At 44.4% G+C, this 15,314-nt stretch overlaps 1 protein-coding gene across 2 annotated transcripts; it reads right to left on the reverse strand.

Annotated features, from left to right (window-relative positions):
• Positions 1 to 294: 294 nt before the first annotated feature.
• Positions 295 to 12,025, reverse strand: SGTA (small glutamine rich tetratricopeptide repeat containing alpha). 2 transcript variants are annotated; one of them, XM_026654961.2, is made up of 11 exons: positions 11,800 to 12,023; positions 9,185 to 9,288; positions 8,827 to 8,911; positions 7,334 to 7,433; positions 5,996 to 6,100; positions 5,666 to 5,804; positions 4,795 to 4,857; positions 4,354 to 4,391; positions 2,891 to 2,980; positions 2,117 to 2,240; positions 295 to 1,767 (listed from the first exon to the last, which is right to left on the reverse strand). In XM_026654961.2, exons 1-10 carry the CDS (start codon positions 11,897 to 11,899, stop codon positions 2,126 to 2,128), a joined length of 939 nt encoding a protein of 312 aa, XP_026510746.1. In that variant the 5' UTR covers positions 11,900 to 12,023; the 3' UTR covers positions 295 to 1,767; positions 2,117 to 2,125. The 2 variants fall into 2 exon arrangements, with proteins under 2 accessions (XP_026510746.1, XP_026510747.1); XM_026654962.2 differs by lacking the exon at positions 4,795 to 4,857 and having other exon boundaries at positions 11,800 to 12,025.
• Between the last annotated feature and the right edge of the window lie 3,289 nt (positions 12,026 to 15,314).

Consider the following 15,314-nt stretch of genomic DNA (forward strand, 5'->3'; position numbering starts at 1 on the left):
GTGAGGGGGAAAGAAAAACCACATGTAGGTTTTCTCCAGTTGTAACTGTTGCACAGTGAAAGCAAGGTCTCCATCCTGCAAGCCTTGGCACCAGGGTGGATTGCTGTATCTGGGCAGACCCCACTGAAGCGAGCAGAGCTCCATACAGGTGCAGCGGTCCACTCATGAGCGATCTATCCCAGGCCTGGGGCCCAAATTAATTATTTCTATGAAGAGACTGGGCAAGCCAGTCACACCCTGTGGCTTATAGGCTTTGCTGTTTTGGTCACCTTTGGTCAAAAGGGATGACAAAGAGAGCATCAAAGTATTTTATTCTCCACAAGTTACAGTGACCACAGTTCGAGTATTTAAAAAAAGTTGTTTACAGATGGTATCAAAACAACAACAAAAACCTATTTACTTGGACGCACACTTCCCACCCCTCACTCATCCCCCAGGCTTTTTAATCTCTTACACCTACCCAGCTTTAAACTAGATGATTTTCTTGCACCTGGCAATATGAGACTTCACACACATCACCTCCTACTCTCTGAGTTACTCTGGCTTGAACCTCAGGTTTATAAAGTCCCTCTGAGCTTGACTAGTGGAATTTCCAATGGCTTCACTTACACATTTTGAAGTCAGTCCGCTACTGAGCGCCTGAACTACAGAATCATTTTGGTAATACTAGAGGTCCTGGTAGATGCAGGACATTTATTCTGATAAATTACATGGGTCCCCTCCCCACCCTGCCTGTAATACACTGAGGCATAAGAGCTCCTTGCCAGTCCCACAGTTAGTGACCAGTCAGTATATTATGGACCCAAACAGCAGTTTTATTCCACCAGCTCACATTCCCATGTTTTCAGCAACTCGAGCCCCTCTGAAACGGGTATCTGCAACTCCCATCTCTATCACAGAAGCCCTGATCTCTGCGACCACTCACACGCAAGAGACAATAAAAACTAAAACTTCTAAAAACTTGAACTAAAAGGAGTCAAATCTTCTCCCTCCCCAACTACCGCAGAGAGGACAGCTGACAAAGATAGAACCATGATTTTTTTTTTTTTAAACACTAGATAAATTGTGTCATTATTGGCAAAAAAGATCTGAAAAAAGTGTATCAAAAATGCTCAATTTGAAGGAGTCACAGAAAATGGTCTTACTCCAGGCAACCCATGCCTCAAAATACACTTACACTCACAAATGCCTTTAGAGATGTCCACCATCTTAATCTCCTGTGTAGAAACCGCATCAGCAGTATCGCTATGCACCCGAATGAGAAATGCAGTGAACATAAGCAATTTTTGACACCCAGCTGTTGGGTGCAAGGAGATTCAGTGAGCTGCGACGGGTTAATTGCGTTTAAACATTGGCGTCTCTTCAATATGATGAAAAGATGTAAGAAGGGGAATGGAGCTGTTCACTCCTTTTAAGCAGCCGGTCAGGAGGGTGGAGGCTTCTTACAGTGAAGAGTGCTGTGTCCTTGAAAACGGATTAAAATCCTCAATGTAGCAGGTAACAATGTGGTTGGTTTTCTGAGTTCTAGAAAGACAATTGATGCTGGTTTGTGTTTACTGCTTGCTGGATCTTCCAGAGGGAAAAGAGGGATTTAGGGGCAGGCACAGGGAGTAGGGGAAGAAAATGAGTATCTGTCTTTAACATGCAGGTCATATAAAGTTTTTTTTTTTCTGGTTTGTTTTCCTTTTTCTCTCTTTTCCAACTGGAGAAATGGCAACACATACATGGCTTCCAGTTTTTTATAGTGAAGAATTCCCATGGGTAGCACTGCAAAGACAGGAAGACAAGACATATTTGTGATTTTTGTTTTTCAAATTGCCCCTCTCCTAACCCCTCTGCACATAGGATGAGACTTATTTGTTTGATGGCCAGCAAGGGACATGTAAATAGCACCTTGTGCTTCTATAGTATTGTTCAAAGCACTTTACAACCACTAACCCTCGGTGTCCCTCTGAGGTATGGTGCTATCACACACATTTTACAAGTAGGGAAATAGGCACAGAGAATGCGTGAAGTAGGTTGTGCAAAGACATGAGACGGATCTTGAGTAACCAGCATAGAAGTAAGTCCCTGCTCAATAGAGCTGGCTTGTATAACGTAGGGCTTATGAACTCACCTGGTATTCTCATTCCTGCTGATCCTCGTTGCTAGCACTGGGGGTTCGACTCCTGATCTGACTTCGTAACTGTTCTATTAGCTCTGGATTCTGCTGCTGCATCTGCTGAGCAAACTGTTGACCTCTGAAGGAGAGAAAGCGACACATCTAATCAATTGGTCTCATCACGCATGTCAGGCCGGGTGACCAGATGTCCCGATTATATAGGGACAGTCCCTATATTTGGGGCTCTCTCTGATATAGGTGCCTATTATCCCCGTCCCGATTTCTGACACTTACTAACTGATCACGCTAACGTCAGGGCAGTTTGGAGCACAGAGAAGTCTAGCACTGCAACCAGGGGATACTAAGTTCCCCATGGCACAAGAGACACCCACTGTTCTATTTAAGAAAAGAAGTTGGGGTATAGTATCAGAGGGGTAACCGTGTTAGTCTGAATCTGTAAAAAGCAACAGAGGGTCCTGTGGCACCTTTAAGACTAACAGAAGTATTGGGAGCATAAGCTTTCGTGGGTAAGAACCTCACTTCTTCAGATGCAGACTTGCATCTGAAGAAGTGAGGTTTTTACCCACGAAAGCTTATGCTCCCAATACTTCTGTTAGTCTTAAAGGTGCCACAGGACCCCAAGTTGGGGTATGTTACTGAAAGGCAGGGGGCGAGACTAAAGTTTTCTGGAAGGTGCTTGGTTGTAAATGAAGCTTTGACTTTTGATCAAGAAGACTGAAATGCATCTATTGACTATTCAAAGAGGTGGAAAAAAGTCATTCGACTTACGCTTGGATAAGGCTGGCAAGGTCGTTCGGGGAAGGGCTGGCTCCTGCTGCTCCCATAGGATTCTGACCACCTGAAATCATCCCAGACATTCTGCAAAGAAATATTTATTGCTCAGAATAAAGAGAGATGGAGATTTCATTTACTACAAGTTTTTTGGTAGGCACAAAAGTTACTTTTTTTTGAAAGGCAGCACAAAGCATGTCAGTTTCATGATTAATGAGGAAAAGATTTGGCTTGCTAGAATTAAATTTAAATTAAGGCGCTCCTACAATTAGTGTGAAGAGCCAGAGTTTCTTATGGGATTAAGCGTAATCCAATCCCTCCCTCCTCAGTTCTATTGCTGAATGCTTGGCCAGACATTCAGGAGAATCGTACTGAAACCCCTGCCGCTTGCCTTCTGACCTTTAAGGTCAAAAAGCTACATACAGTAGAACCTCTCTAATTCACCATTTGTTTATTAATTTCATCAGCTGCAGTTTCATTTTAATTTAATTGATGTTATCAACAGCACAATAGCAAGTGGGCTGTAGTATAGATATTGTAAAGATCTTAGTAATAATGGGCCTTGCTACAGTATCTGCTATTGTTGTCTTGAGAGATGTGAAGATTCTGCCTTGTGCATGCATGGTTTATACAGGAGGTTCTAATGCATTAAGAGATCTGCTCACTGTGGGTCTTCAAGTCAGATCTGGGGACACCGGAAGGCCAAAGGTGTTTCAACTCATGTAAGACAGAGGGACTATGTGCGTGCAAGATGGATCTTATCCTGCCTTTTGTGTCGTTAACAAAATTGGCAGTTCAGTTCCAACTGCAGAGCCTCTATTCAGAGTGATGATGGAAGAGGCAGAAAGAACCAATTGCATATGGTGACACCAGATCTTTGGCTTGTAAGCCAAGCCAATGGGATCAGGAAGTCAGAATAAATTATAGCGTCACCAGAAATCCGTTAGAGTACCCCATTTCTAACTGTAATTGTGCTTTAAAGTGGATAAACAGAAGAGTCACAAAGGCTTATCTATGTATTTTATGGCCTGACAGTATGTGAGCACCTCACAAACACTCATGAATTTGTGCTCACAGCCCTCCTGCAATGCAGGAAAGTATCCCCATTTCACAGACGAGGAATGAGACAGAGGTCAAGTGACTCTCCAGTGACGCAGGAAATCTATGGCAGAGCCATGAATCAAACCCTGAGTTCCCGAGCCCCAGCTCAGTGTGGTAACTCCAGGCCACCTTCCCTCCCCTTTCTGCACATCTTTACTATACAAGTCCTTAGCATGTCAAGCCACGATGAACACAACAGGTTCACAGAACAAAATAACGTGTTGCTTTAAATGCCTTCATACACATTTATGAGCCCAGGACCCACCAGAACCTCACTTCAGCCGTACCCCAACAGCCAACCAAAGCACAAAGTCAAATGAGTGATTCAAAGAAGAAATACGAGACGGTATCGAACTTACAGCTGTTGTACTTGTGGATTGTTCATGAGGTTCGATGCCTATTTAAAAAGAAAAAGATTACATCCTATTTAAGAAGTGCCTGCGTGGATATACAGATGTCGTGCCATTCAACTCCACAGAGTGAAGGCAGCGACACTAAGGTATACTCATAGGAAGAGTAGCGACAAGAGAAACACAGTACAACACACAAGACAAGGCTGATCATGCAGAGCAGGGAGCCTCTATCACATCCTCACATCTCACACTGAAAAGCCTGTAAGTAACTGGCTCTTCAGCTTTAATTCAGTCTCCTCAAAGCAATCCTTTGATGAATGAAATGAAAACAGATCTGCTAGTGAAATGTCTGAACTCCCAAGGCCACGCATCAATACATTTCGTTCCTTACATCCAAATACACAGACAAGATGCAAGCTGGCTGGGATCTAATGTGTGCAAATTTACCATGCTCATGAAGCCTGGGTTATTCAGCAATCCAGCTAAATCAAATCCTCCTGTGCCTCCAGTCTGCAAGGAGGAAACCAAATATAAATGTAGACAGGCACAATAACAACATCGACCTGCCTCCAGTACAGTTCACAGCAGGCTGCAATTAACCTAAAGGTGTATGTCTTTAAACAGAACATCGCTACAGCTGCAAATCATTCTGTACAAAGATAAGAGCGACTGTTGCTTAAGGTTGTTCATTTATACTCTTGCCATAAGGGCCTAATTCTCATTTGCACTGAAGACCAGTGTAAAGGGCCCTTAGTGGAAATGAGAATCAGTCAAACTCTAAATACTCTGGCCTGAAAACTGAGTGTGATCAAGGATATTTTTCCCTCCGAAGTTTGTCCCTTTTTAAAAGGCCATCAAGATAAGAAAACATACTTCAAAGATCTCCTTCCTTCCCACTAGTAAGAACTAATGAACACAGAGTTTCATGGTTAAAGTGCAATAAGAGAGTAAACATTATTTAGGGCTGTGAAACTCCGCTTTTTAGTTTCACTCTTTCTAGGCATTTTCCAGATAAGCCCAGTGCTGCTGTGTTTGGGTTCACAGCGCTGCAGGGAAGTTATTCTAACTGGATTTTAATTGTGTTATAAACTGCCTTTTCCCCTACTCCTCCCCACCATTACCACCTTATACGGTACACCTATATTCCAGACTTAACCCAAGTTAACAACGCCCTGTCAGATACTGAGAGACGTTAATGTAGCAGTTACAGCTGGTCAGTAACACTCTGAAGTAGCACAAAGACGACATTTATTTTTCTCCCCCCAACCCAGCATAATTCTTGGCTTGGCCCTCAAACAGAATGGGAAAAAAAACTTACTGGACTAGGGGTTTCTTTCATTTTCTGTTCGGCTATTTTAAGGTTTGATTTGTACGTTTCGTTGTCTGGATCCAACTCCAGGGCTTTTTTATAGTAAATGACAGCTTCTGCGTGTTTGTTTAAACTGGAGAGGGCTAAGCTATTGAGAGGGGACATAAAATAAAGGACCGTTATAGAAGGTTACATATCAAAGATCCACAAACCATTAAGCACTGGATATTCCCTAGTTAGCATTCTGAAGTAGAGCACCACTACCAGTATCATTACCACAGGACTTGCCATTCATTTTGAAGTCAACACCTTTATAAAAAACCAGTTGCCAGTACCTACCCCATTCTGCCATAAGCTTTGCTGTAGTTCGGATCAATGCCGATCGCTCTTTCACAGTCTCTGACGGCTCCAGCATAGTTTCCTAATTTACTGTAAGCCGCAGCCCTGGAGAGAGTGGAGAAAGCAATGCACAGGAAGCTTATTAGGTCTGAATATGCCAATCAAAGTCACCCTTCATGCTCCCTCTTCAGCGCCCAAGGGAAGGTTTAAACTTAAAACCTGACTTCAGCTCAGATTCTAACTTGGGTAACAACCTACTGCCATCCTAAGCTCCCTCTGTAGTTTCAGGTGAATGCACTATCCTCCTCCTTCATTTTCTCTCCCAAACATATCATGGAGCATGGCTCCGCCCCTGCGCTGTCTCAGAGGTGGCTGATGAGTGAAGGAGACGTGTCTACTAGTTTGTAGATCTGTTCAAATTGGTATTGTTCAGGATGGAAATTGATCTCTTAATACAAGATATCACAGCTCTATGCCTTGATTTCTCAGGTCAAAATAACGTTTATGCTCTTCCCCCGCCCCCAGTCTTCTCCCCCTCCCCGCCCCCCATCACGCACATACACAGGTGGAGGCAAAAATATATATATATAAATACTGGAATATGCTTGTTCATGCCTCAATCCTGCAACTTCTATTGAAAGTAATCAGCACCTCAAACTCAAGCCCTCAATGGTCACATGATACAGGCAAAATTCAGGAGGGGAAGCCAGCTTATGAAATGATTTTTCCAGAGAGTTGGACATGCATTGAGGCTAATAATAGGTTAATTACATGGCCATTTGTATACATGCAAACATAACTGTAAGTATAAGTTGGGCACGCAGGCTCTGAGCCAAGTGAATGGGTGTCTTTCCATTGATTCCAATGAACATTAGATCAGCATTTTGTGCACACAACTGCATGCTGAATTCCTTGAAAACCAGGCCTTCAATCCTCAACCTCTGAAAGATCAGATCTTGTTTTGCTGCTTCGTCCATTATCAACACAATCCTTCCAAATCTGTGCTGTCTGCCGCAGCTACAAAGGGGTTTTCGAGGAGAGCCAGACAGTGTTACTTGGTATCCATATATCTCATCAAGTGCTTAATAGGACAGGGATATGGAAAACAGCCCTACCTAGAGATGCCAGTGCCACAAGGCAGGCAGAAGTCAAAGGAAAACACGTCAGCACAAGTTTACAAAAGACAAAGGACAAACAATAAATTAAGAACAGTCTGATAAGGTTCAAATCAGGAGTCTGACCATGCGAGGGCCCCATAAACAATGAACAATGAGGCAAGGCTCAAAATACAAGAATGTGAATATAAAAACCCGCAGAGAAAGCGTTAACTGTCAGTACCTGTTGCAAAAATATACTGCATTTGATGGATTTAATTCAATTGCTTTTGCGTAGAAAGACACAGCACTTTCAAAGTTTTCTGCCTTCATTTGTTCATTACCTAAAGGGAAAAACAAAAGTCTCTGTAACAGGTCAAACAGATGAAGCAATTAGACCAATGGGCCGGGGTCTCAATTCTTCTTGGCCTCTGCTTAAAAAATAATGCAAAAAGGAGCACGTAGATATGCTGAAAACTCCACCCTTCTGCACATTCCTTAGAACAGAGGTTCTCAACCTTTTTCTTTCTGCGGTCCCCCAAACATGCTATAAAAACTCCACAGCCTACCTGTGCTACACCAACTGTGTTCTGCATATAAAAGCTAGAGCCAGCATTGGGGGTAGCAAGAAGGGCAACTGCCTGGGGCCCCAGGTCACAGGGCGCCCAGTGAAGCTAAGTCGCTCAGGGGCTTGGGCAGCACGGCTTCAGCTTTCTGCTCTGGGCCCCAGTGAATCTGATGCTGGCCCTGCTCGGCAGACCCCCTGAAACCTGCTCACAGCCCCCCGGGGGGCCTCGGCCACCTGGCTGAGAACTGCTGCCTCAGAATATGTGCAACTGGGAGATCTGCTCAGCAAACAGTGCAGGGAGAAGTCTCCAGCAAGGAAACTGTAGGTCTTTTGGCATTATTGGGCTTCCAAGCTAACCACGGCCATTTCAGAAGGGATCCTGCAGGCTCCCTCATTAATTTCCCTTCAGCATCTTTCAAGCCCACAGTCGCCATAACAGCTTTCAGTCTCCATCCCCAGATTCACTGAGCCACGCAGCACTGCTCTAACTGGCCACTAGGGGTGCTGCAGAGTGGGGAGAGTTTCGCTTTCTTCCAGGATGAGCATGCGGTCTTAACATTGCCGGGGAAAAGGGTTACAGTCGAGAAGAAAACTGTGCGCATCTTTGCCATGTTCCAGTCAACGTGTTCTTTTCCAGGATGCAATGATCAGAGCGAACGCTAACGGGGTCTCCTAGCTAGATTCCAACTGGAGCCACTACATTCTGCCACCTAAATACACTTCTGCAGTTTTAGTTGAACATAGGATTCTGCCCCTCCTGCTTGAGAGCCTGCTGAGGAAATGTCAGATGCCCATGCAGAGGGTGCTGCCTTTAGGTGGTGGAAGCAGTTCCTATACATACAGTCTGCACCCTTCTGCTTCAGCAGCACTCTGGGGAACTAGCAAGACAAAGGCATGCTCTTTCATCGGAGCATAAAAACTGGTGAATCGCCCACACGGGTGGAGCATTCTCTGACCCCCCAAGGGTATACACAGAGATGAACCCGTTCTTAATTCCACCCCACTGCTCCTAATTACATCGCCCCTCACAATTCCTCTTCCTTCTTGCTGCATAGACCTTCAGATACTTTTTGAGTTAAGCCTGCCTGCCTCCTTCGTTGTTAGTTGCCTATGCTGTATATACCATGTTATCTTTCCCCTGTCAATATACCAGCCCAGTATGTGGTTACCTTCAGTCTTAAGTCTTTCAGCTTCAGCCATGTCTTCTTCGGAGGGGGTGACTGGCTCAGAATTTGTTATGACGTAATGAGGCTCCTTATAAGATCAAAGAAGAATAAGAAAGCTGTGCTTTATCATTGGCAATTACTATAAACCAGTGCTCTAATTTCCCTGACACTGCATCTTTAAGAGTTAAATGCTTCCAGCTTTTGACTCCCCCAACGGGGCGACACAGCTGTGAAACTAAGCACCATGGGGAGCTTTCCACTGTTTTAGCTGAAATCTCAGATCTATAATATTATTAATAAATACTTTGAGCTTAGACAATGATTTTCATTAGTAGATCAGAGAAGTCTGTAGGACACAAACCTTTCCTGTAGCAGCTTCGAAAATTTCAGGGAGCGTTTGAGACACAACCAGATCTTGGTCTTCCATGGATACTCCAAAAGCGGTCTCCAGGCATTGGATAGCAACTGGGTGGGAAGGAAGGTGGGCATTTAACATTCCCCACATCCTCTAAACACCTGTTTGTGTCATTCCCTCCCTCCAGTGGAGTCTGAATTTATGAAGATATCAGAAATATAAATGTATATGAAGCACATTACATATTGGGGCATAATCTAGCTATGGAGTGGTAGTGTGGAACAGTTGAGAGTGCCTAGGACTATGAGGTTTTATTCCCAGATCTGCTGCTAGGCGTGAGAGACACCTAGGGCAAATCACTTCCCCTCTCTGCCTATTTCCCAGTCTGTAAAATAGGGACATTAAGTCCCTTTCAAGGATATTGCAAGGATTAATGTTTGCTAAAGTGTTTAGGGAGGGGCCCTTCAATGAAAGGAGCTACGGAAGCAAAAGTATGACAAAGAAATCATTTAGAAGGGCAAAGTTATTTTAGGACAGGTTGCCAATCAGAAGAGAAACATGGAACCACAAGAGAAAAAAACCCCATTTAGAAATAAAGAGAATTGCAAAGTTTACAAGGTATGTGAACACAAAAGTAACCCTAATGGAGTTGCGGTTGTGTAAGCAAAACATTTCTAGCTAGGTACTCATATGGCCCCATCCCTGTAGTATCTGACAGCCTCAGAAACAAACGAATTTATCCATACGTCTGTGAAAGAACGATCCCAGTTTTATAAATGGAGAAACTGAGGCATGGAGCGATTTAGTAACTTGTCCAAGGTCACCTAGGGAGTCTATGGCAAGGCTAAGAATTGAACCCCAATCTCCTGGATCCCAGTCCAGTACCTTAGCCACAAAAGGCCATCTCTCCTTACATCAAGGATAACACCGTGTTGATTAGAGCATCTGAAACCTCATGCACAAGCCATTAGCTGTTGAGCACAAAGCAGATTCTAAAGGATCAGAAGACTGCAGCAGTCCTTTGGCTACAGTGGCAGGCAGGTGCTGGAATTAACATTATCTTGCTGAAGCTGGCACAGTACCTTACATGCCGGTGTTTTCCCAACACACCTTAATGGAGATGTGCAAACCTCGGCTCCAAAGACAGAGCTTCTAGAGTGAGTCACAAGGGCAACCTCCCCATAGTCTCAGATGACTTTAGGGAGGAAAAAAATCAATATTGCCCACAGATGGCAAAGCAGATCTACACTCCTGCAAGCATACGCAGCATCTGAAGTGCTGAATTATCATTTGCATTGTTTTAAAAAACTTAAATGCAGGGGGTTAATTGCTCCTTACTAGCTCTTTGAGCTGCTTGCTGTAGCCTCTCTGGCTATACACTGGCAATACCAGAGATACAAAACAAAATGGGCAACTCCTCTAACACATGCATCCGAAGAAGTGGGTATTCACCCACGAAAGCTCATGCTCCTACACGTCTGTTAGTCTATAAGGTGCCACAGGACTCTTTGCTGCTTTTACAGATCCAGACTAACACGGATCCCCCTCTGATACTCCTCTAACACTGGCTCCTGCCCGCCTCTTTCACATGTCATTACCTACCAACGTTCCCAGTCCTGGGTCAAGGTGGGTGCATTAAGGACAGACCTAAGGACATGCTGGAAGAGTTCAGCCTAGCAGAGCCCCTCTACCTTGTACCTTTATATACACAGCATCCCGCACTTGAAATAATTTTTCCATGCTTCAAGGAACCTTCTCTACTTCTCCTTTGCCTACAACGGTCACTCCCTATCCTGGCTCTGGCTGCACCCTCTCTTTCAACTGGTCTCTGTGTGTGCTGCATTTGGGTGAAGGGCCATATGCTCCTATCGCTGGCACAGCCCTCCCATAGTAATACCCAGGGTCGCCCACGGGGAAGGTTCTTAACATCAGGGTTGGAAAGCTTCCAACAAGTATAAGGCATTCATTTTTAGCATTGCATTGTACTATCAGAAGCTCCCTGATCTCTCAGTCTTGCAGAGCATTCTGAGACTTAGGGCTTTGTCTACACAGTGGGATAATGTGCACCATGGGGTGGGATTTCTAAAGCGCACTAAAGTGTCGTGCATTAATTGGTCCGTGTACACCTTGCTGGTGAGCAACAAATATATTAAAGCACACTAGGAAACATTCAGTGCACACCTGCAGGTTCTACACGGACCTGTGAATGCCCAGCACATTAGCGCACTTTAGAAATCACACTTCCATAGGACGTATTGCCCCCCGCAGACAAGCCCTTATCTAAGCCCCAACATAGCAAGTCTCAGACTTTGGATCAGTGTAAATTTCAATTGCCATCTATATACATATAGATAGATTGCGTTCCTCGGTTAGCCTGTGCTTCTCCTGGAAGAGGCTAGCAGGAAAGTTGTTCTCTTGTCTGGCTGCTTAACATTTTGGGTTCCCTTCTCACTAAGATTTCACTTCATCGATTAGGAAGGCTTAGGCACTACAGAACCACAGGAATTGTACAGCTGAACGGGAGGCAGGTAGTAAGGACTGATCTGCTTGGGTTCCCCAAGAGCCCTGGAGCAAACCTCTGCTCCAGAAGACATGAACAGGGAAGACATCCACCCACTTACCTTCTAAGCTCTCCTGGGCATCAGGAGAGAGACCCCCATTCTGTAGCTGGTCATGTAGGAACTGGATGATGGAGTATGCCAGGCGCCTCTTGTCAGCCATTTCGTCTCCCCGTCAGAACTTTTTGCTCTGATGTCTCTTAACAAAAAAATTTACAGAAAAAAAAGGGTTCAATTTAATGAGCAACAGGGCAAACAGTGAGGTTCTACTAAGTAAAATACAGCTATCCATATGGAGGGGAAGGATGGCCCACTGGTTAGGGCACTAGCCTACAATTCAAGCCTTCAATTCCCAGTTCTGCCAGAGACTCCCTGTGTGAGCCCAGGCAAGTCACTTCAGCTCTCTGCCTCAGTTTCCCACCTGTGAAATGGGGATAACAGCACTGCCCTGCCTCACAAGGGTGCTGTGAGGCACTCAGATACTAGGGTGATGTGGGCCACATAAGTACCTTTGAAACACCGGTCAAGACAGAAGACACTGAGCACTTGAAAATCTAGCACAACCCCCTACTCAGAGCATATACAACCATTTCAGAGAGGGGAAACTGAGCCCAAGAGGCAAAGTGATTTGCCCAACATTAATATCAGAGCTGGAAAAAGAATTCAGGGATACCCCACTGCCAGTCCTGTGCCAGTCCACTAGCTTCCTACCATGCTCTGGGTATTTTTGGCTCCTATGCAACTTGACCAGGTTAACAATAAAAGAAACTTAGTGCAGAGTCAGAAGACGTTCTGAACAGGTGATTGGGTTCAGTTAGCAGGGGAGCGGGTAAAGATTCAATTAAACTTCGCAGAGTCTAAATTTCAATGAGACACCTGAAAAGCACAGATCAGAACTGAGTGGGACAAGTTATCACTGCTGATCTCAAAAGTGGGTGGGAAATGGGGATAAAGGTCTTATGTCAAGCTCATACCATGACTTGGGATCACACCCATCAATGACAACTGACACCAGTCGTGTAGCACAAGGACCAATTTGACCGTGAGACACTAAATGGAAAACCCTTCTGCCCAGATGGACAGTAAAAAGGTTCCACAAGACACTTACCACCACATGGAGACGAGCCTGTTTGCTGGATAATACTTATAGTCATTCTACTGTTGCATGTGTGATTTTAGTGCTTGAGAGTCCTGGGGACTGAAGTCCTCTATCCACATAAGATAGACACAGCATATGCGGCAGCAGGACAAGTTTACCCACATACCCCCAGCCAATGAACCTTAACCCCTATCTAGTTTAATTAGAAACCAATATCATATAATTCATTAAGTTATTCAATCAACAAGATACTCCCACCCACATAAGCTCTACCTGTTTCTCAGCACAGAGAAACTCTGATCAGTCTCACACTGAATGGAATTAAACGAACGCATGTCCAGAGAAATAAAATAAATGGGTTCTGTTAAATCATTTCACAACTGTATAAATGCAGGCATCAGTAGGGCTCATTTATTGGGAGGAAAAAGTTTCTATCCTTCCTTAAACTTAGAATAGTATGTCCTGGGGCAGAAAACCCTGATCCATACAACAGCCACGTAAGATGGCAAGCGACCAAAACATACTTCAAGTCTTAGACGGAAAGTGTCTTTATAAGGACACTGGGTGCTTACTGCACAGAACAACAGTTACCAGAAAGATTCACAACTATTTATGTGCCTGCCAGATGGAAACTACTGAAAATGATTAGAATCTCCTCCACAAGCAAAGAAAAACACACAGATATCCCAATCAAAATCTTCAGTACCATTACCTATCAATTCTCCATGGACAGTTCAGGTGAGTAACTATTAACCCACAACTTCTCCTCCTTCCTGAAACTTGGGGCCAGTCTATAAATCAGATGGCACATCAGACCATTTTACAGGGCCAATCATCCATAAATTTAGCAATTTCCCTAAGTCTTGTGTGAGTGCATGCATGTGTGAGGGGGAGAGGAGTGAACTTAACAGGTAATGATCAAGTGATCTCTCTCCTGCCATCCATCAACACCCTCTGACAAACAGAGGCTAGGGACACCATTCCTTACCCATCCTGGCTAATAGCCATTAATAGACTTAACCTCCATGAATTTATCCAGTTCTCTTTTAAACCCTGTTATAGTCCTAGCCTTCACAACCTCCTCTGGCAAGAAGTTCCACAAGTTGACTGCGTGCTGTGTGAAGAAGAACTTCCTTTTATTTGTTTTAAACCTGCTGCCCATTAATTTCATTTGATGACCCCTAGTTCTTATATTATGGGAACAAGTAAATAACTTTTCCTTATTCACTTTCTCCACACCACTCATGATTTTATATACCTCTATCATATCCCCCCTTAGTCTCCTCTTTTCCAAGCTGAAAAGTCCTGGCCTCTTTCCAGAGTCACCACTGCTATTTCAATACAAGGTAGCCACCCTTGCTTTTAATCAAATTTAAGAATATATAAGGCTATCCCCAATGCCCAGGAACTCATGCAGAGATATACTTTTTTCAAAGGCCATGTCTACACTATAGACTTCTGCCAGAATAGCTATGTTGGTCAGAGGTGCGATCTTTGACCAGTGTACTGGAAGAAGCCGCTAAGACAGATATGGTTATACTGCCATAACTGCACGTTTACTGGTTTTGTTTGAGTGTATGTGGAATAAGCTAGATCAGTAAAAATGTTCTTTGCCAGTATAAGCTGTGTCACACTAGGAGCGCTTTGCTGGTATAGTATAGTTTAGACATGGCTTAAAGCTTGCTCACAGTTTTTGTATTGGTATAACTGTGTTGGTTCAGGATGTGATTTCTGGGCCAATATTGTAGTTATACTAGTACCAACCATAGTGAGGATAGTTATACTGGTATAAATATGCTTCTATTGGTAAAGCTTATTCCCCTCTCCATATAAGATTGGGGCTAGGTCTACACTACCCGCCTGAATCGGCGGGTAGAAATCGATCTCTCGGGGATCGAATTATCGCATCTCGTTGGGACGCGACAATCGATCCCCGAATCGACACTCTTACTCCACCAGCAGAGGTAGGAGTAAGCACCGTCGACGGGGAGCCGCAGAGGTCAATTTTGCCGCCGTCCTCACAGCGGGGTAAGTCGGCTCCAATACGCCGAATTCAGCTACGCTATTCGCGTAGCTGAATTTGCGTATCTTAAATCGACCCCCCTCTGTAGTGAAGACCTACCCTAAGCTGCAATGGTAGAAGCATATTTATACTGGTATAACTATGCCCACAATAGGTGGCTGTACTGATTTAGCTACAGGGGTGTAGTTAAGGCAGCACACCTTCGGTGTGCAGACAAAGCCGAAGAGTTTTCTAGAGACACTACAGTGATGGGTGCAAGACAGGAGCTGTGCAACGCATCACAGCTTCCACAGTCGCTTTTGCTGTCAAGAAAACAGACTCAGCTGCCAGCCGTTATTTAAACCCGACCCACCGAAAGCCCCAGGCCAGCAGCTGCTTTCTGAGAACAGCTCGTCTGGGAAACAGGAGTCCCATGGCCGTTTCAATAACCGATATCCCGCGCCAGCCCGCCCCCCC

The sequence above is a fragment of the Terrapene carolina genome, unplaced genomic scaffold, assembly GCF_002925995.2.
Source record: "Terrapene carolina triunguis isolate 2854851 unplaced genomic scaffold, T_m_triunguis-2.0 Scaffold194, whole genome shotgun sequence".
Classification (NCBI taxonomy): Eukaryota; Metazoa; Chordata; order Testudines; family Emydidae; genus Terrapene; species Terrapene triunguis.